The 21,699-nt window shown below is 51.2% G+C and overlaps 1 protein-coding gene and 1 non-coding gene across 2 annotated transcripts in view; both read left to right on the top strand.

The window, feature by feature from the left end:
• The first annotated feature begins 3,065 nt into the window (after positions 1-3,065).
• Positions 3,066-3,138, top strand: TRNAW-CCA (transfer RNA tryptophan (anticodon CCA)). The gene has a single exon. It is a non-coding gene; the product is annotated as a tRNA-Trp (tRNA).
• Positions 3,139-7,464: 4,326 nt separating this feature from the next.
• Positions 7,465-21,699, top strand: part of HIF3A (hypoxia inducible factor 3 subunit alpha) — a 28,208-nt gene continuing 13,973 nt past the window's right edge. The window contains exons 1-8 of the mRNA XM_065898257.1: positions 7,465-7,490; positions 12,533-12,723; positions 13,847-13,992; positions 15,586-15,670; positions 16,216-16,328; positions 16,834-17,042; positions 18,513-18,619; positions 18,790-18,937. Of these exons, the coding sequence (XP_065754329.1) occupies positions 7,465-7,490; positions 12,533-12,723; positions 13,847-13,992; positions 15,586-15,670; positions 16,216-16,328; positions 16,834-17,042; positions 18,513-18,619; positions 18,790-18,937 (1,025 nt within the window). The remainder of the gene's footprint in view (positions 7,491-12,532; positions 12,724-13,846; positions 13,993-15,585; positions 15,671-16,215; positions 16,329-16,833; positions 17,043-18,512; positions 18,620-18,789; positions 18,938-21,699) is intronic.

The raw sequence follows: 21,699 nt of genomic DNA, 5'->3' as shown, positions 1-21,699 counted from the left end.
GTCTTTGCTTGTGTGGGTAATATACAATATGGTGTACTGTTCAACCAACCTTCTGAAAAAAGTCCATGATACGATGTTTCTATGGTGTAAATACTTCACCATGGCCCATTTCATGCTATCAAAGTTTTAACAACTGGTACACATGATCCTAAATTTAACAATTCACTCTCCCAAGTCAGTAAGGGCTGGCACCAGCACACCACAGGGTAGTTATTCATATTTACCTTATATAAATTTAAACTGATAATTTTTAAAGATTTATTTATTTATTGAAAAGTAGCCATGATAAATCCATTACATGTTAATATCAGAGTAATGATATCAGACATCACATAGCTTCTGGAAAACTTTACCTTATAGTAGGAAGAAGAGGAAAGCCAATAACATCTTAGTATTCTTATGAGGATGGTTTTGACCTTGTGGAGCTCATGAAAGGATCTCAGAGACTCCCAGGGGTCTGCAGACCATACTTGGGAATCACTGGCTTAGTAATATAATATAAAATAAAATAATATAATATAATATGTCTTAAATCTATTCAATCCAGTACCCTCTTTAAAAATAATAGATTTTTATAGTATTCCTTTTATTACCAGGAAACAAAATTCATGTACAGCATAACTTATTTGTACATATAATCTCTAACTTAAAATTATTGCAGTACGTTATCTGTAGTTTAGAAAAGAAACAAAAGAAAAATACACTCTAGAATCCTTTACTAGACATGTGTGTTTAGGAATGAAGCATGTGTTTGGTTTTTAGAAAGGTGGTTTGTGTATATGGCATATATGAGGTCAGCCCAGCTAGGTTCAGGGTGGCTCCTGGAATCAAACAGATCAATATTTCCGCAGTGAAATGTGGGCTGTTTATCCCACCACAGTGGGATAAATATAGATTACCAAAATAGCCCGGGTCGGGTCAGGTTTTGCTGTCAAGTACACTAGACAACAATCTCTCCTTTTCAGAGCTATTTGGATCCTGGAATTGTGGATGACTGATGGTGAGCCTGTAATCTATGATTAAATATGAAGTGTTCCATTAGGTCAGTGTTCTCAGACACTACAGGGCCCGATGTTCCTGCTTTTGATGAATTATAAGTTTAGATTTAAGGTGAAGAAGACAAGATTCAGTCAGATTTTTATCTTTATATTTGACATTTTGAAATAAGGGCTAAACAAAAAACATTCGTATGTCTATTAAGAGAGAAACCAAAACAGAGTGAGCAGCTAGATTGTCTGGGATTCAAATACCCTAAGGAGGGAGAATGTGAGTGATATGATTCTCTGACATGGTGAGCACTCCTAATACCAACTTTTGCCCCAAATAGGGTATGATCTTCCCTTGATTCACATGTAGTTGCTTTCCTGAAAAATTCAGAGTGTATTAAAATAGTGTAAAATTTTTGCTGTTTATATGTAAAATGGGAGCCACTGTAGCCTAAGATGATCCTTAACAGATTCTTCCTGCACCTACGAACTCGGGCAGGAACCCAGGAAACCCCTCCTGGTCTGGGCTGCGCGGTGCATTGCAAGAATCTGGGTTCCCTGGCCCTGGCCACCAAATACCAGAAGCCCTACAGATTTACATACATCTCCCGGGACTGCCCCAGCTACTGGGTCTTGCTCACTGAACCCTCAAGAAGGGATGTGCCAGGGAGGTGGGGTCTCAGGGCGCTGGGAGGGGCCTCCTGGCCTCCCAGAGTGGAGGGACAGATTCTCCTGCAGGGGGCGCCAAAGCGCTGAGCACGCGAGCAGGGGACTCCGGCCACAGTGCAGAGGAGGGGCAGTTACCTGCATCTACACCAACATACACATCAGCGTCTGCATAGGGAACCATGACATGCAAGAGACTTTTACATGTGTGTGATTATAGTCGTGCGTGTGTTTCACATGTTTTATCGATGACAGGTGCCCTTATTTACAGAACCCAGATATGTGTCACTATCTGTGTGTGCAACAACATGCATCCACGTGCTAGCATCAACAAGCAGGCTCACATCAAGGCATGCCTAATGCCAAGACATATATCTTGACCATGGTATGTACTGACACGTCTATTTGTCAGAATCCACGTGTTGCTGCTGACTTGTGTGTTAATGGCAGCCTGTTACGTGACACCTATCCTATATGCGTGACATCAAAATGCACATGGACATGTATGCATGTGGACGTGTGGGTAGTGACCGTGCCTGTCTGAGCCTTGTCTGTCCACCCTCCAGGATGGAGCCCCTTGGCTGGCAGGGGAGTGGAGATTTGGAAACAATCATCCAATCTACCACAGGGTATATTATTTTTTTATTAAATGCAGTTTTCAGAAATGACTCTCTGAGCCACAGAGAAGTTAAATCACATGGTCAAGGTCACACAGCTGGCACGCGATGGAACCCAAAGGCTGGCTCTACAACCATATACTGAAACCACGAAACTATAGGAAAATAATGGAGCCCACCTAATGGGGCTGTCGTGATGTTCCAGTCAAAGCAGAACAGCACTGGGCACAGAACCCTCGCCCTACTTACGTCCATCATCTGATTCCAGGTTGGCCTTGGCTTGAGTTTGGAGGGATTTTCTGCCCCTGGCCGTGTTCCAGGAATGCCAGCTGACCTTTATAAACCCATACTATGAGGAGTCAGAGCCAGGGGAAGGGAGAGCAGAAAGAAAATCAGATCACAAGAGGCAGCAGTAGAGAGGTTAGGAGCAATTCCCCCCAGTCTTGGGCAGTAGGGAGGGTGAGTCTTACAGAGGTGAACACCAGCAAATAAAATATCTGAGCAGATGTACAGAAAACAGCAGCCGGAGATGCTGACTTGTCAGATTGGGTGTGTGCCTGGTTCCGGGGTTTTGTTGCTGAACCCTATTTCCCTGTCAATAAATCAAGCATTTTTTCTCCAATATCCCAAAGCCTAAGACTCTACCTCCACGGTGCTACTCATAGCAGAGCTCCAAGATGTTCTATAAAGAGTGTGGGAGATATTTCTCCAAAATGGCCACAGTAATATTTCCAGTTCCACGTGCTCTTCCTGTGGAAGCTTGACCTTTCCCATCAAGAAGTAGAGTCTGGGGACTTCCCTGGTGGTCCAGTGGTTAAGACTCCATGCTTCCAATGCAGGGGGCCTGGGTTCGATCCCTGGTCAGGGAATTAGATCCTGCACGCTGCAACGAAGATCCCGTGTGCCACAACTAAGACCCGGTACAGCCTAATTAATTAATTTTTTTAAAAAAAGAAGTAGAGTCTGTTTCCCTCCACTGGGCAGGACTTTGTGATTGCCTTGATGAAAAGAAGTGACACTGCATGACTCCCAGGGCTAGGTCATAAAGGAGACACAGCTTCTGCCTGTCTCCTCACTCCTTCTCCCTCTCCCTTGGGGCTTGGCTGCCATGATGTGAGGAAGCCCAAGCAGCTACATGGAAAGGTCCCATGTAGATGTTCCAGCCACAGCCCCCAGGTGAGGTCTCAGCTGACAGGCAGCATCAACCACCGGGCATGTGACTGAGGAAGCATCAGATCATTCCTGCTGACAGTCTTTAAGCTGCCCCAGCTGATGCCAAGTGGAGCAGAGATGAGTTGTCCCCACTGAGCCCTGCCCAGATTGCAGATTCATGAGCAAAATAAATCTCGTTTGGGTGGTTTGTTTTGTAAATGAGAGAGCTTCCAGTTCTTTCCAACCTTTGGGGAAAGAGGACTTCATTCAGACCTAACTCAGATGTCACTTTCCTGCTCAAAAGCCTTCTATGTTTCTATCTCCCTCAGGGTGAAAGCCAACACATAACCTAAAAAAAACTCACCCTGCATGATCTTTCCACACCACTGTCCACTTCCTCCCCACATCATCTCTCTGATCTCATCTCCCAATCTTCCCATCCATCCCTCTGCTCTAGCCACACTGGTCTCCTTGCTGATCCCTGAACTTACCAGGCAAATCCCACCTCAGGACATTTGCACTGTTTTTTTTCCACCGTAGATTAGCCTTGCCCATTCTGGAACTTCATGGAATTGAAATCACATAGTAATTCTCTTTTGTGTCTGTCTTCTTTCATTCTGCATAATGATTTTAAGATTCATCTGTGTTGTATGTGTATCAATAGTTCATTCTTTTTTCTTACTGAGTAGTATCCATTGTATGGGTGTACCACAGTTTGTTTATCCATATCAGTATAGTAATATGTTGATGGGGGGGTGAACCGCAATATCTTTTCAATCCGTCTCCTCTTCTTTACCCCCATTGCCCCTTCTCTGGCCCAGGCATCTCTTCTTTACACCCAGATCTGCACCCCAGCCTCCCTCCTGTTCTCTGACCTTCAGTCTCAGCCCTGTTATCCACTCTCCACATGGCAACCAGAGGAATCTTTTTAAGGCACATATTGTGTTCCTGTCCTGCTCAAAACTCTGCCATGGCTCCCCAGTGCTCCCAGGATATTGCCCAAACTTCTTTCACGGCTTTCAGATCTGGTTTGATCTCACCTGCATGCACCATTCCACCACCACTGCCCACCTCCTCTCCTTACACTCCACGTTGTAGCCACAGGTACCTTTCAAATATCTCAAGGTCCCAAGCTCTTTTTTTGCCTCCAAGCCATTGCATTCTCTTCCCTCTGCCCAGAATACTTTTCTCTCTCCCTCTCTCGCTCTCTTTTAATAAATTTATTTATTTTATTTATTTATTTTTGGCTGTGTTGGGTCTTCATTGCGCGGGCTTTCTCTAGTTGCCGCCAGCGGGGGCTACTCTTCCTGGCGATGCGCGGGCTTCTCATTGCGGTGGCTTCTCTTGTTGCAGAGCACGGGCTCTAGGCGTACAGGCTTCAGTAGTTGTGGCTCGCAGGCTCAGTAGTTGTGGCGCACGGGCTTAGTTGCTCCACGGCATGTGGGATCTTCCCAGATGAGGGCTTAAACCCGTGTCCCTTGCATTGGCAGGCGGATTCTTAACCACTGCGCCACCAGGGAAGTTCTCTCTTTACCTTCTTCACTCTTATTCATCCTTCAAGTCTCTGTTCAGAGGTCTTCTCCTTAGGAAACCTTCTTGACAACCCCCCTAGGCTGGGTGAGGTGCCTGCACCGAGCTCCCATAGTTCCTGGTGGCTCGGATCACTTTGCATTTTAATAATGTAAAGCTCTCCCCTAAGCTTCAGCTCCAGGAACAAAACTTGTCTCTCCAGAAAAACAAGAATATATCCCTTTTTTTAAAAAAAATAATTAATTTATTTAGTTTTGGCTGTGTTGGGTCTTCGCTCTCGTGCACGGGCTTTCTCTAGTTGCAGCGAGCAGGGACTACTCTTCGTTGTGGTGCGCGGACTTCTCATTGTGGTGGCTTCTCTTGTTGTGGATCACGGGCTCTAGGCGTGCGGGCTCAGTAGTTGTGGCTCGTGGGCTGTAGAGTGCAGGCTCAGTAGTTGTGGCGCACTGGGCTTAGTTGCTCCGCGGCATGTGGGATCTTCCCGGACCGGGGCACAAACCCGTGTCTCCTGCATTGGCAGGCGGATTCTTAACCACTGTGCCACCAGGGAAGCCCCAAACAAGAACATATCCTTTTAGCAAAAATTGGAAATCATTTCGAAAAACACATTTCCCATATCACCTTTGCTGCCAGGAACCATCAAGTGAAGTTTAACACTAACCTAGATCATAGATGCCTGGCACATCTGTGTATACAAGTTTTAGTCCTGTTTTAATGTTTGTTTAACAAATGTCAATTTTCCTTGGGCACCGTAAATCCTCAGATTGGCTATCTGCTATGACTCAGATAGCCTCTGCTTCCTCGGATAGGACCTGCTTCTCCTGCAGCCCTTCCTAATTTTGACCTCTCATTCGCATGTCTCTGTACTGAGGCTCAGGAGATATTCTCTCAGTTTATCAAGCTTCTTTTGGGGGTAAGCAGCTGAAATCAACTCAACTAATCTAAGCACAAAGTAAATGAATAAAACAATATTTAACAACAAGAGCAACAACCAAACAACCCATAATGGTTCTAAGATTAAAATGGACTTCAGGTATGGCTGGATCCAGGCACTTAAGTGCTAGTGTTAGGACTGTCTTTTACAAACTTTCATTTCTGCTTTCCTCTGCATTGACATTCAGCATAAAGCTTCTTCTTTCATGGTAACAGAGCCCCATGAGCTCCAGGCTCACATCCCACCAGCTTGGCAACTCCAGTAGAAAGAGAACCTCTTTTGTGATAGTTGCAGCAAATGTCTCAGCGTTGGTTCTCACTGGGCTAGATTAGGTCACATGCCTTCCCTGAACCAATCACTGTGATCAGAAAAACAGAATAAACTGGCTAGGTCTAGTCCCTGGAGCTGGTGAGGGGAGGATTATGGCCAGCCCTATTCAAATTAAATAGACTGAGAGGGGAGAGAAGTGGTTCCCCAAAAGAAAACTGAGTGGGACACTAGGGTGGGCAAAAACCACAGACTTCTGCTATAGTGTCCTCTTCCCTGCCCAAAGCTGCATCCTGAATATTGGTCTGCTATAGATTAGAACCCAACCACCACCAACACACACACACACACACACACACACACACACACACACACCCTGTTCCTTATCCAATTGTAACACTTTCACCACTCCTTGGTGACCTTGTGCCTCTCCCTTCTTACTTCATTGGTAGAAAGATCATTTCTCCGCTCTTTTGAAAAGTGGGTGTGATTGAGTTTTACATATTTACTTGACATAAACTTGATCACTCACCAGTGAGAACCTGAAAACGGAGTTAGAGAGGCAAGGAAGTGGGGCTGGGGTACAGAGGGTGCCAGACCGGAGGAGTGGGGAGCAGAGGGATTGGGCACGAGATGGAGGGGTGAAGGTGGAAGGAAGGGGCTCGGGACTGAGAGGGAACGATGGGATACAGAGCGGGGAGGGATTGTAGAACTGGGGTGGGGTCGGGAGTTGGGGGAGGAGAGGAAAAGCGGAGGACTCAGTGGATAGGGAACGGGTGGAGGCGGAGCTGGGCGACTCAGGAGGCAGGGCTGGGCCACTGGAGGGGGTGGGATTGGAGGTCGGAGGGGCCCACCCGGGGGTAGGAAATGGAGGAGTGAGCCGGGGGTGCGAGTTAGAGGGTGGGGGCTGGAGTGAACTAGGTGGGTTCAGAAGAGTACTGGTGTCGGAACTTGGCGGGAGATATTGGGCCAGAAGGCGCGGCCAGCCGACCTTGCTTGCACCGCGCTGGCGACACTGCTGAGAAGTCCGCGGCAAGGAGTGTGGCTGGGGGGGGTGGGTGGGTGTATTCCACTGCACCCGCCCCCTCTACACCCCCCCTCCCCCCCCCCGCACCCCCCCTCCGGCATTCCAAGTCTTCGTCTCTTGTCCCGCCTCTTTCATGGAAGTGACAGACCGGTCAACCAACCAGAGCCGCGGGCCGGGCGCTGCGCAGCCAACCGCTCGGCGGGGGGAGGAGCTGGGGAGGGGGCTCGCAGGGCAGGGGAAGGGGCTAGGGGCCTCGAAGGGCTCCGCAGCGGCGACTGGCGAGTCATGGCGCTGGGGCTACAGCGCGCAAGGTACTGGGCTTTGGGGGTCAGGAATGATAAGAATTGGGGGGGCTCCTCTTCCAGCGACCCCTGAGCCGGGTGGGGAAGGCGCGGGTGCAAGCCTAGGGCCACTCGGGCGCGCGGTTGGAGACACATCCCTGCCGCACCCTCCACCCTAGGGGACTGCAGGGGTGGGGGCATTTCCCCAAGTCCAGGCTGCCACGCCCCTCTAGCCAGGAGCGACATCTGGGTCGTGATCCCAGATTTCCTGCTGTTCCGGGTTCGCTTCCCCTCCTGACTGGGGTTGAAACTCGGGGTCCCCATGGAATCGGGGGTGGTTGCATTTGAGCAGTTCCCAGGCTTCTGCGGGAGGCATTCTCCCTCCACATACTGACCCTTCTGGCCTCCGAGCCCCCAGAATTGAGGTTGTTCTTTGACACCAGACCCCTAGGGTCCTAGGGGATCCGGGGTACCCCCAAATTGAGCCTTCCCAGATATAGGGAGTCCCTTGGAATGCGGAGTCAGCTTCTGAGTTCAAGAGAAGAGAGATCTTCTTTAACTGGACCCTCCCTGACAGTCTCCCAAACCTTGAGTTGCCTAGAAATAGGCAGAGATGGTCACCTTTCAGAAGCCACCTTGGGACCCTTCCCAGGGGCCTTTTGGAAGGTAGGGTCACCCTCTTTAAGAACAAGAAAATAGCCTGACCCACTTCCCAAAGTCTAGCCTCTTATCTGACTCCTCCACTCCCACCCAGTCCCTGTGACAGTGGGAAGGGGCACCCAAGCCTTATTTGGGGAAGACTCCAGCGAGGGTGCTGTGTCTGATTCAGTGCAAGCTGTGGGAAGCGCCCCCTGCCACAGAGCCCAGCTGGGGTCATCCCGGACAGGTGGTGGGTTTCTGTGTTCCCTTCCCAGCAGGTGCAGATTTGCTGGGGCAGCACAGGGAACTCGTGCTCTGGGTCCACTGCCAGGGGGTCCTATCTGGCCATGTTTTCATGGGACCCCCGGAAAATATCCCACACCCTTGGTTTCTCTTGTCCAATCTGAGGCGTTCAGGAAGCCTCACCCCCTTCCCTCCTCCCTGGCTTCGCAGGTCTGATTGGATCCTTCCCCACCCCCATGTTTTCACTCCCCCCACTTATACACCCCCCAATTCTATTCTAGTCTCTGGCTCTGGGCCTGCCAGGGAACTCTATCCCACCCCTTCTAGGCCAACCCTGGTCTAGCCCCTCCCAGCACCCCTTCCTGCCTAGGTGGGGGCCCCTCTTGGCTGAGCTGGGGCACTCCCCCCTCCCCATCCAAGGCCAGCCCTCTCCTGTGGTGTTATCCGAGCCCACGCACCACCCACTCATAACTCGCACCCAGATCCCAGCCACGCTCCATCCCCTCCTGCACCCCTAGGATGGCGCTAGGGCCAAAGAGGGTCAGGGTGATGGTGAGTGGGCCCCCCATACTCCCTTACCCACTTCGCTTCTTCCATCCTTGCCATCCCACCCCAGGCAAGGGTGATTCTTGGGAAGTCCCTGATGGGCATTCGGCCCAGGGTGCCCCTCGGGTCAGAAGGTTCCCAGAGAACATAGGGCTTTGGGTACAGGCACCCCACTGGATTATCATGTCCTTAGGAAGGAGCAGAGTCAGGGGTAGAGAGACTCCCACTGACCCCTACCCCAAGTCCCTTCTCAAACCCAAACCCTCTCAGGCCACTTTGGCGCAATGCCAAGAGGAGTCCCTGCATGTATTCAACCTAAGCCCCCACCCAAATCCTCTACACTTTTTGCAAGACCCCCAGTACCCAGCTGAATATCAGGAGAGAGAGGCCCAGGAGCAGCCCTGAACGTGGGGAAGGGTGTCCCCGCTTCTCCATGCCTTTGCTCTCGGGTGGCAAGTTCTTCAGGGCAGGGAAGAGGTGGGCTTCTCCCTCTCCTGGTTGTGGGGGGGGGGCACCAAGCCCTAGTCCCCATTCCCAGGCCTTACCCTGGGGCCTCCCAGCCTGGCTCCACCCCCGTTCTCTACTGGAACACAGAGGAAGGGTGGCAGGGTTCCAGCTGCACGTCCCAACCTGGGCAGAGTGCCAAGGGGACGGACCAGGGCTGGGCATGGGGCCAGCTGGGGAGACTGGCCAGCTGGGGAAATCTGGAGGCAGCAGTAGTGGGACAAGGGGAAGGGACTGGGGCCAATGGACAGAGGAGGGGTAGGACAGGGGTCCGTTGGGTGGCACGCCCACCAAGGCATGGCATTTAAGAGCACAGACCCCCAAATCAGGGTTCAAATTGCAGCTCACCCGCTTCCTGGCTTGTGTGGCTTTGTGCCAGCAACTGCTCTCTGAGCCTTAGTTTTGTAGCCTGGAAAATGAGGGTTATACCTCCCCTCCCCTGCACCCGCTCAAGATGAGAAGCAGTGAGGGGACAGATCTTCGGGGCAGGATACCCGATAGGTGAGCAATAAACTGTGTTCAAGTCCGACAGGGTTCTGGGTAGAAGCAGATACGTGGTCAGACTAACAGAAGCGTTGAGCGTGGTTGCGCATTGGTGGAGGGCCTTGGGATTACCAGCTTGATTACTTGGCTGGGTGATGCAATTGCTCAGAGCCTTGGTTTCTGACTCTGTAAAAGGGAGATCACTTTTCCAGGTTCTTAGGGTTTGTTGAAAGGATTTGATGGGGTCTCTAAGCCCATGAGTGTTTGATCCACCAAAGCTATCATTATTATTAGTATCACTATGATTTAGTTTTCTTCCCAAGGTGTCGTTTAAATCACGTGTGTACTTGCAGACATACACACACCACACCATGGGGTTACCACCGAAGCCCGAGGGTTTCTCCAGTGCCTACGATGCTCCTAAGCCTTCCATCCCTGATGTGGACAAAGGGGAGATAATAAAAGTTGAACCTTTATATAGCACCAACCAATTGCCGGACCCGGTTCTAAGCCCTTGACATATATTAACTCATTTAATCTTCACAACAGCCCCATGAGTTTGTGCTGTTCTTAGGCTCCGGGAGGCTATGCAACTTGTCCAAAGTCACACAGCTATTAAGTAAGGGAGTTGAGATTGGAACCCTGCACCAGAGGAACTAGCCCCGACTCTGTTTAAAGGGAAAGGCCAGAGACCGGGCATCTGTGGAGCAAGTGAGAGGCCACACTTCCTGTCAGAACATCCGGAGAACAGGCTGGGAGCTAGAAGGAGGGTCCCGCTGTAGCCACCAGCTAGCTTCTTCTATGGAGGGAGGAGTCATTTGGCCACAGAGAGGATTATAGAGCCCAGCTGCCCAGGAGGTGGGGGGCCAACCCCACCCCCCAACCCCGTTCCTGTTCCTACTCCCTGTTCCCTCTGTCTGGGCCCCCAGCTCAGTGAGGCCCGCCCACCCCCACCCTCTGGGCAGGAAGACAAACAGGGCTGGAACAGAACGGGACAGGAGGACGGAATGTCCCCTGGGCAGAGCCGGACTGGAGGCCCCTGCCCCCCATCAGCCAGGAGGGAGGGGATGAGGGCAACTGCTGGCTCCCTCCACCCAGCTGCCCCCTTCTGTGCCTCCCACCCACTTGCACTGAGGAGTTCTTTCCCATCTGGAGAGTCCGGAGAGTCCACTCCCCTCCCTCCATCATGCCTGTGGGTTGGGCTGCAGGTCTCATGCTTGGGGGTGAGGTTGATGCCCCAGAAGTGGCCTCTGGCTTTTAGGAAGGGGCAGCTTCCCCTCCTAGAGTTTTGCGTCCATGGAGGTTGGCGGGGACGTCACAAGAAAGGAATTAGAAGAATAAAGGCTTTGGAACTTCACTGCCTGACTTCAAATCCCAGCTCCACCACTTAATGGCTTTGTGACTTTTGGGGCAAAGGACTTCACTTTCCAGAGCCTCAGTTTCCCCTTTGTGAAGTGGAGGTTTAAAGTGCTCTCTGCCTAGGGCTTTCTTAGGATTGAATGAGTACACATAGGCTGAGTCCTTACTTAGAGCAACGCCAGACCCATAAATGCTTAGCAACTTATAGCTGCTTATTAATGGTTTTATCAATAGTATCAATATAGATAAGATTACATATACTATACTATATGTAACATACTCTATAATTTTCTTCCCCAAAACTATAATTTGGATTCAGACAGACCTGGAGTTTGACTTTTAAGACAGTGGCAGAAACAGGGAGAAGTACTGAAATCTGGAGATAAACCCAGGGCCATACAACAGAGGAAACTGAAGAGTTTAGGAAGACCAGCGTTCAAACCCTGGCTTCACTCCTTGTGGGCAAGCACTGCACCTCTCTGTGCCTGGGCTTCATCTGTTCAATGGGGAAAATGTTACTACCTTCCTTCTAGGGATGTCTGAGCTAAACGGGTTAATGTAAGTTACACACTTGGCACGGGGTCTGACCTAATAGTAAAAGCTGGCTAAGTGGTAGATATTTCTGAAAAAAAATGACACTCATCCTCTCCTCCCAACCCCACATGCAGAATTCAGGCATTTGAAGTGGATTAAAGGGCAGAGATGAGTGGTGAGCCGTTGGCCCTGGGGTTGGTTTGCTGTGTCACCCTGGCAGGGCCCCTGTTGGTGGGTCGTTGGACTTTGAGATCTGTACTCCAAGATTCTGAGGACTCAGCTCAGCTGAGGAGGGGAAAGGGCAGAAGAGGGGGTTCTGGGAGGCTGTAGGGCAGGGGGCCTGGGGGGCTGCAGGCATCTTCTTGCGCCCTCCCTTCCCTGGCTCCTGGCCAGCTCTGCCAGCCCCCTCCCAGCCGGAGGCCTCCCTGTTCCCCGGTCTTCCCAAGCCCGGAGAATAAACAGCAGATAAGTCAGGGAGGGGACAGAGCGGCCCTGGGCACGCCTTGGAGAGGAGTGAGGCACCGGAGGGCAGCATGGGCTGGCGCCGGGACAGATAAAACCTGAGGCAAGGAGCGACTCCACAGTATAATCCACCCAGGCCCAGAGAGCTCCGGCAACTCGCCCGGGCCACACTGCGAGGCCAGCACAGTCGCGGCTCTGCTCTCTCTGAACCCGAGACCCATGTGGCAGCAACCCACGTGCTTGTCCCATCCAACTCTTTCCCTTCCCGGGGCGCCGCCAGTGAACGCTGCCCATGCCCGCAGGTCGAGCACGGAGCTGCGCAAGGAGAAGTCCCGGGATGCGGCCCGCAGCCGGCGCAGCCAGGAGACCGAGGTGCTGTACCAGCTGGCGCACACGCTGCCCTTCGCGCGCGGGGTGAGCGCCCACCTGGACAAGGCCTCCATCATGCGCCTCACCATCAGCTACCTGCGCATGCACCAACTCTGCGCCGCAGGTGAGGCCCGCCCCCGGGAATTCCCACCTCAGCAAGACCCCGCCCTCGGAAAGGTACATCCCAGGGAGGCCCCTCCTCCGGGAAGCCTCATCTCCACAAGACCCCGCCCCCTATGTCTTCCCGGCGAAGCCCCACCCCTCTGGAATCCACTTAGTGGGAGAGGCCCCGCCCCTTCAGGTTCTGGGCCAATCGGAACCCAGTTTCTTAAGAGTCCCCGCCCCCTTAGAAGTCTATCATTTGTGAGGCCCCGCCCGTTGGAACGCGCCCTTGGGAAGCTCCGCCTCTTTAGAGTTAGAACCCTAGGGAATAGGAGGCCGGCTAACTCCCTAAGGCATCTGGACCCTTAGGATTTGGTCTCCTGAGAGATCTTCTCGGCTAAGCTTCCCTCCCTTATAATCAATATCCCCAGGAGGCTTCACTGCCCAATATTTAATTACTTGAGAGAGTCCCACTTCCCCTCCTCAGGTCGCTAGTTCTATTGCTCGTCCCCTTTGTAGCCATCCCCTTGAATTCCCTCCCTGTTAGAATTCTCTGTAGGACGCCTTCACACACACACACACACACACACACACACACACACACACACACACACACGCACACACACACCCTTGGAATCCCAGGACCCTGAAAAGCTTTTATTATGGGGAAAGTGAACTCATCCTCTGGCAGACTCTGCCCATTAGATGAATTCTGCCTCCTTAGAATTCTGTTGCTTGGGAGTCCCTGCTTCTTTAGAATCCCGCCGATCTGGAAGGTCCTGCTCCAAGAATTCTGAACCCCTGGGAAGCTTGGCCCCCTTGGAATTCTGACTCCTCCTAGGCCCCGGCTTCTTAGAATTTTGACCCCTAGAAATTTCATCCCCTTAAGATTCTACCCTCCTTAGAGTTCTGTTCCCTTAGGAAACCCCTATCTCCTTAGAATTCTGTACCCCTGGGAGGCTCTGCTCCTTTAGAATTCCAGTTCTTGGTGGTCCTGCCCTCTTCCTTGGACCCCAAGCCACTGGGATGTGCTCCACTCACCTGGAGGTACCTATAAGTTCCTCTGAGTGAAGGAAAGCAGAGGGAGGCTAGCCAGGGTGGCCTTACCGCTGACTAGAGATGCCCCATCCTGGTCCGGACACCAGGGGAGTGGAACCAGGTGGGAGCAGGGGGCGAACCACTGGATGCCTGCTACCTGAAGGCCCTGGAGGGCTTCGTTATGGTGCTCACCGCCGAGGGAGACATGGCTTACTTGTCAGAGAATGTCAGCAAACACCTGGGCCTCAGTCAGGTAAGAGGAGCTGCCTGCTTTGTGCAGGTGATGCTGGGATACAGAGGTGACCAGAACCACCTTAGCCCTATTTTTACAAGGCCCACAGTGCAGAGGGGAGACAAATATGTCACCAGACAGGAAGATTCAGAATGGTCAGGGCTGGGGTGGGGCAGCCTAGGGGGCTGTACAAGCCGGGGGTGGAGGGTGGTACCTGACCCAGCCTGGGTGGGAATTGAGGGCTTCCTGGAGGAGAAGACATCTGAGCTAAAACCTGAAGGGCTTAGCCATTCAAAGGGTATGGCGAATGGATGGGATCAGAGAAGACTGGCAATGTACATGGCCAAGGGAACAGAATATGCAAAGACACAGATGTGAGATAAAACAGCATTTGGGGGAAATAAAGACATTAATCCAAGCTAGGTGCAGAGTGCAATGGGAGAAAGTGAGAGAGAAAAGGCTAGAGAGGACATAATTTAGGACCAAAATAGAAGGTTTATCTCTAGGGCACTGTGGAGCCATGGAAAGATTTTAAGCAGGGGAGAGGTTGTGTCAGAAAGGTGGAATCAGAATTTCATTTTATTTAGAAAGATCCCTCTAGGTACTGCACAGAGATAGAATTAGAGGGAGTGAGACTAGCGGCTGGAAAATCCATAAGGAAGTGGATGCAGGGCCCCAAGTGGGAGAAAAGAAGTAGGATGAGGGGCCTGGGGATGGGAGGACAAACAAGAGACATTTAGAGAGTAGAACCAATTTCAGCTGATCCTTACAGCAATACCATTCTTCTTCTTAGCTCACATAAATGGGCTCCACAGTTGGCATCCCTTCCTTTCCCCTGCCTTGTTATCCCACTCTTGGTACCAATTTCTCTGTTAGTTTGAGCTCTTGGGCTCAGATGGGTGAATGTCTCAAGATCCCAAAGCTCGGAAGTGGCAGGGCTCGGATTCACATCCAACTACAAGATCTCACTCCTCCCCTATTCAGCATTAGCTCTGGACTGTGGGCTCTGTGGGTCCCCTTTCATCTGTGTCACCTCCTCCCAGCACCAGTCTCATTTCCTGAATTGAAATAAGGAGTTGGGTCTTGGGCTTGCACAGCAAATGGAATTTGAATAGGGTCTCACCTCAGGGCCTTTGCACTTGCTGTTCCCTCTTTCCGGAACACTCTACTCCAGAGAGCCACCTCACTGGCTTTGTTCAGCAATTTGTGTAAATGTCACTTCTTCAAGAAACTGTCCCTGACTACTGCCTCTAAGATAGCGTTCCATCATTTCATCATCTTACCTTGCTTTAGTTTTCTTCATATCATTTAGTATATTGTTTTATGCATGTGTGTTGTTTTGTTTGTTCATTGGCTGTCTCCCGCCACTAGCCAGTAAGCTCTGAGAGGCAGGGATTTTGTCTTCATAGCCACTGCTGTGCCCATACCATGTAGAAGAATGCCCAGCAAATTATATGCCAAAGAAAGGAATGAATGAATGAATAAGGAGACTGGGGAAATAATCCAGCCTCATGAATTAGGGCAGGCTGATGAGGATGGGAGGGAGGAGATGGGTCAGAGGCCCTGGTAAAAATGCTTTTCCTCTAAGACACCCCCTGCTTCCCTCCCTCCCAGCTTGAGCTGATTGGACACAGTATCTTTGATTTTGTCCATCCCTGTGACCAAGAGGAGCTTCAGGACGCCCTGACTCCCCGGCAGAGTGAGTCCTTGGAGATCTCTGCCCCCGAATTACAGAAACTGAGGCTCCATCCTTTCTTTTTTTTTTTTCTTGCGGTACGCGGGCCTCTCACTGTCGTGGCCTCTCCCGTTGCGGAGCACAGGCTCCGGACGCGCAGGCTCAGCGGCCATGGCTCACGGGCCCAGCCGCTCCGCGGCATGTGGGATCTTCCCGGACCGGGGCACGAACCCGCGTCCCCTGCGTCGGCAGGCGGACTCTCAACCACTGCGCCACCAGGGAAGCCCTCCATCCTTTCTTCAGCATATCTTCTCCCCCTCTGAAATACTGGACTGAGAAAAATGGGATGAGGATGATGTGGCCCTGCCCCAGGGGAATACAGGGACATGGCTGCACCCCGGGGGTCTAAAGGAGCATAGCATACCCCGTGGAGACCCTCTCTGGGTCGGAAGTCTCAATTTTGGGGATGAGGCTGGGGAGAGGTTAGTAACCAGGGTGCTGGAGGGACTGGGCCCTGTCCCAAGCTGCCCGGTGACCTGCTCCTCCCCCCCCCCCACGGCCCTCCTCAGGCCTGTCCAAAAAGAAGCCGGAGGCCCCCACCGAGCGGTGCTTCTCCTTGCGCATGAAGAGCACCCTCACCAGCCGCGGGCGCACCCTCAACCTCAAGGCGGCCACCTGGAAGGTGGGCAGGGCCTGGCCTGGAGGAGGGCAAGGGACCTGCTGGGGCTGGACCTGAGCCCTAAAGTTCTCACAGTGGGTTGGAGTCCGGGAGTCTCCTGGGCCAGGGATCCAGTGGGGCATTCTCAGGCTGGGTCTAGTGCATCCTCTGGGTACCTAGGAGGTTGGGGATCTGGGGGTCCTTGTATCCTTTCTTAGTCTGGGTCTCTGTGAGCCTGGGGCTGGGGGTCCTCAGCATCCTGGGCCTGGAGTCTCCATGGGGTTGGAATCTGGGGTCCTCAGAGCTCCCTGAGTCTTAAGAATCTAGAGATTGTCAGAACCTTCTTAGGTTGGGTCTCTGTGGGGTTGGGGTCTGGGGGTCCTCAGAGCTCCCTGAGCTGGGTCTCTAGAATCCTCAGGGGTTTCTTCTTCTCCGCTCCCTGAGGGGAGGGGCCTACAGGGATATATCTCCCAGCCCCTTGGGTAGCCCTAGGCCCAGGTCCATCATTGCCTCGCTCCCTGCCCACCAGGTACTGCACTGTTCTGGACACATGAGGGCCTACAAGCCCCCTGCACAGTCTTCCCCGGCCGGGAGCCCCAACTTGGAGCCCCCCCTGCAATGCCTGGTGCTAATCTGTGAAGCCATCCCCCACCCTGGCAGCTTGGAGCCCCCGTTGGGCCGGGGGGCCTTCCTCAGCCGCCACAGCCTGGACATGAAGTTCACCTACTGTGATGAGAGGTGGGCAGGAGCCAGGGGCCCACCCACCACCTGCCAGCCTGGCTCCTCTTCTTCCTTTCTGCCCAAGTTCATTCACGTCTCCTCTCCTACCCCCCAGCTGCTCTCTCTGCTCTGTTTCTATCTCTCTGACTCCATCTATCTCTGTCTTCGTGTATCTCTCTGTCTCTGAATTGTCTGTGGGTCTTCGTATCTGGGTTCGGACTGCTTGGGTTCAAATGCTGGCTGTGCACCCTTGGCCAAATGACTTCACCTCTCTGTGCCACACTTTCCTCATCCGCCCTATGGAGTGACAGCAGAACCTACCTTGAACAGTTGTTCTGAGCATTCAGTGAGTTGCCTGGTACAAAGCACTCTAGAAGTGCCTATTTTTAAAAATCATTATCATCATGATTACTTTTTATTTCTATTCATTCTTTTTTATCTTTCTTTTTGTGACTTTCTTTCTTTCTCTTCCCCTCTCCTATTTCTTTCACATTCTCTTTTGTCTTTCTTTCTTTCTTTCTTTCTTTTCTAATATTTATTTATTTATTTTTGGGCTGCCTCGGGTCTTAGTTGCGGCACCCGGGATCTTTCACTGTGGGGTGTGGGCTTCTCTCTAGTTGTGGCACACGGGCTCCAGAGTGCGTGGGCTCTGTAGTTGCGGCATGCAGGCTCTTTAGTTGTGGCACACAGGCTTAGTTGTTCCGTGCATGTGGGATCCTAGTTCCCCAACCAGAGATCGAACCTGCGTGCCCTGCATTGGAAGGCAGACTCTTAACCACTGGACCACCAGAGAAGTCCCCTTTTTTGTCTTTTCTTTTCATCACTCTTCCAATTTTTACCTTCTCTCTCCTCCCCTATTAGTTTCCTATGGCTGATGTATCGTGTTACCACAAACGTAGTGGCTCAAAACAATACAAATTCTCTATCTCAGTGTTCTGGAGGTGAGAAGTCTGAAATGAGTCTTATGAGGCTGAAATCAAGGGCTATGTTCCTTCTGGAGGCTCCAGGGAAGAATCTGTTTCCTTGCCATGAAAGCTTCTGGAGACCTCCTACATTCCTTGGCTTGTGGCCCCTCTCTCTACCTTCACAGAGCATCACTTCAGCCTCTGCCTCCATCATCACATCTAGTCTCACTCTGATCACCTACTCCCCTCCTATAAGGACTCCTGTGGTTACACTGGGCCCACCCAGATGATCCAGGATCATCTCCGCATCTCAAGATCCTTAACTTCACCACATCTGCAAAGTCCCTTTTGCCGTGTAAGGTAGCATATTCACAGGTTCCGGGAATTAGGACGGAGACATCTTCAGGGGCCATCATTCAACCGGCCACACCCCGTTTTCTATTTCTTACTCTCCCTTTCTCTCTGTTACAACCCTGTCTCTCTCTGTCTTGCTGGCTTCATCCCCGTGTCCCCCTCTCCTTCCTTTCACCCACCCTCCACTTTCGCCAGTTGAACTGACCGGGGTCCACTGCACCCACTTCAGGATTGCGGAGGTTGCTGGCTACAGCCCTGATGACCTGATTGGCTGTTCTGCCTATGAGTACATCCATGCGCTGGACTCAGATACAGTCGGCCAGAGCATCCATACCTGTACGTGTTCAGGTTCCGTTTCCAGTGCTGCATGGCCCCAGCCAACACCAGCTGCCTGCTTCCCCAAGTCCCCAGGAACCTTCTCTTCCCTGGCCCCTTCATACCCAGCACCCTGCTCCCACGGCCTTCTCTCCCCAGTTGCCCTAACCCCTCCCCATGCCCCTCCCCAGTGCTGAGCAAGGGCCAGGCAGTAACGGGGCAGTACCGCTTCCTGGCCCGGAGTGGTGGCTACCTGTGGACCCAGACCCAGGCCACAGTGGTGTCGGGGGGCCGGGGCCCCCAGTCTGAGAGTATCGTCTGCGTCCATTTCCTGATCAGGTAAGCGGGAATGAGGTGGGGTGGCTGTGTGTGGTTCTCTTCTGGTCTGCATACGTGTGAACAGGTGTGTATGTGTATATGCACAAGTGTGCATGTGTGTGGTGCACACGTGTGTGAGGGAATGTGCACAGGTACACGTATGTAGAACATGTGTGACTGACCACACACGTATCTGCATGTAGACACAAATGTGTGTGAGCGTGTAATTTAAACTAAAAGGATTCTATATTCAAGTTAAAATAAGAAATCTAGCTGAATCTTGGGGGCTTTTTTGTGCTTTTTAAAAGTTGATGTGTAATTTACATAGAGAAGTTTCATTCTTTTTGGTATACGCTTCTATGAGTTTCGACAAGTGCATGGAATCGTGTAACCCCGAGCATAATCAAGCTATAGAGTAGGGAATTCCCTGGAGGTCCAGTGGTTATGACTCCACAGTCTCACCGCCAGGGGCCTGGGTTCAATCCCTGGTCAGGGAACTAAGATCCTACAAGCCACGCAGTGTGGCCCCCCCAAAAAAAGCTATAGTGTAGTTTCATCACCCAAGAAAATTCTTTCATAGTGAACCCCACCCCACCCCCCAGTCATCTCTGGTAACCACTGATCTGTTCTCTGACTCTAGAATTTTGCCTTTTCCAGAATGTCATGTACACGAAATTCTGTAGTATGTAGCCTTTGAGCCTGGCTTCTTTCACATAGCCTAATACATTTAAAATTTATCTACGTTGAGGTGTGTATCGATACGTTCCTTTTTGATGCTAGGTAATCTTCTGTGGTGTGAATATGTATGGACCACGGTTTATCCATTCACCAGTTGGAGGGTATTTGGACTGTTGCCTATTTTGGGCAATTACGAGAAAAGCTACTGTAAACATTCTCGTCCAGGATTTTTTGAGATCATTTCGTTTCTCTTGGGCAAACACCCAAGGATGGAATGGATGGGTCATATGGTCGGTGTATGTTTAGCTTCCTAAGAGACTACCAAACTGCTTTCCAGAGAGGCTGTACCGTCTTGCATTCCCATCAGCAACGTGTGAGGGTTCCAGTTCCTCCACATCTTTGCCAGCATTTGTATTGTCTGTTTTTGTCTTGTTTTGTCTTCATTGGGTGACATTCTAATGGGTGTGTAGTGGTGAATCTTTCCCGCCGCTTCCATCTTGCACCTTAGAAGTTTTTCACCATGACAACATGGTGACGAGGGCGGCAAATGATCACCTAAGACGGAGACTTACAGCTTTTCTTTGAAGATTATCTTCCAGGACATGGCATTCATTTCTAAAGCCATAGGAGTTTCCCTGGGTCTTTTTGATCGAGAACAGATTGTATTAGAAAACAGAGGTTGGTAACAGGAATATTCATCTAAGTCTTCATACACAAGAAAACAAGGCTGATCATCCTTGGAATGTTCTCTCCTTAACGCCCTTTCAAATCAGAATCTTTGAATAACTTGTAGCCTTGGGGAGAAGTCTCCTCACGGTCAGAGCTAAGGAGAGAGGACCCGCCCCCATATCTTGCAGCAAGCTCCTTTCATTCATTATGAAGATTTGCCTTTTGATGGCCAGGCCCTGGAATTTCAATCTGCCTCGAGTTCAGTTTTACTGGCAGAAAATGGGTGAAGAAAGAATAGGTGTTTACTTGGTAACAGTGAGATGAGAAGCATATGGTATGAATCATGCTTAGTGCTGTGTACATACTGTGTGGTGTGCAGCTGCGTGGCTCTTTGTGCGTGCCCAGGTGCTGACACTTTGTAGAATCCATCCTTCCACACCTAAGCCTCCTTCCGTTGCAGTGAGCACCTGCTCCATAAAAATACAACTCACTTGCACGGGGCACTTACAACATTCCAGGCCCTGGGCTTTGTGCTCACAACCACCCCATGAGGTATAGCAATTATTTCGATCCCCGTTTTTGAGGAGAGAAAACTGAGGACCAAAGAGGGGAAGTCATTTGCCTGATGTCACACAGCTAGTAACTGTCAGAGCTGGGTTTTGACCCAAGGTTGGTCAGGAGGCTACACTAATAACCACCAAACCACACAATCTCTTATTTGCTCAAGCCAGAAACCTAGGAGTCTCTCCTGCATCCTTTTTCTCATTCCCTCCTATCCCCATCCACTCTGTCCACCTCTGGGATAGATCTTGAATTTGTTTCCCTTCTCTCTGTCTCCATGGCCACCATCATCTCACACCTTGTTTATAGCATTAACCTCCTAACTGAGATCTAAAGCTGGTTTGGATTCCACTGATCACACAATTGCCGAGGTCAGGGGGCAGGTTCTGAAATACGAATTGGTTCATGTCTCTCCCCTGCTCAAAGCCCTTCCGTGGTTCTCCAGTATCCAGAAGAGAAAGCCCAAAAACCTTAACATGGCTCTTCAGGCCCCGTGTGACCTGACTCCTGCATGCCTCCCCTTATCACTCCAAACTTCAGGACCTTTGCACGTGGGGTTTCCTCTGCCAGGATGCTCCTCCCCCTTCCCTCCTCCTCTTTCTCCTGAATGACGCCCACTCATCCTTCTGGTTTCAGCTCAGACATTACTTACTGCGAGACCCTTTCCTGAACCCCTACAGGAGGTCATATCTCCCCATTTTCCCTCCTGGTCCTGTCCTTTTGCTTCAGAGCAGTTAGAACCATTTGTAATTATTTATTTGTGTGTTTAACCAGGCCTTCTTCCTTGATTGCCCTTCTCAAAATTGCATACCTCCTTCTTCGCCTTTTTTTCCCCTAATACTTACTGTCCTATAGAAGTGTGACGTGGGAATTCC

This window comes from Phocoena phocoena, chromosome 20 (assembly GCF_963924675.1).
Source record: "Phocoena phocoena chromosome 20, mPhoPho1.1, whole genome shotgun sequence".
NCBI lineage: Eukaryota > Metazoa > Chordata > Mammalia > Artiodactyla > Phocoenidae > Phocoena > Phocoena phocoena.
Note: the sequence above shows the minus strand (reverse complement) of the source record. Positions and strands in the feature narration are given on the sequence as shown.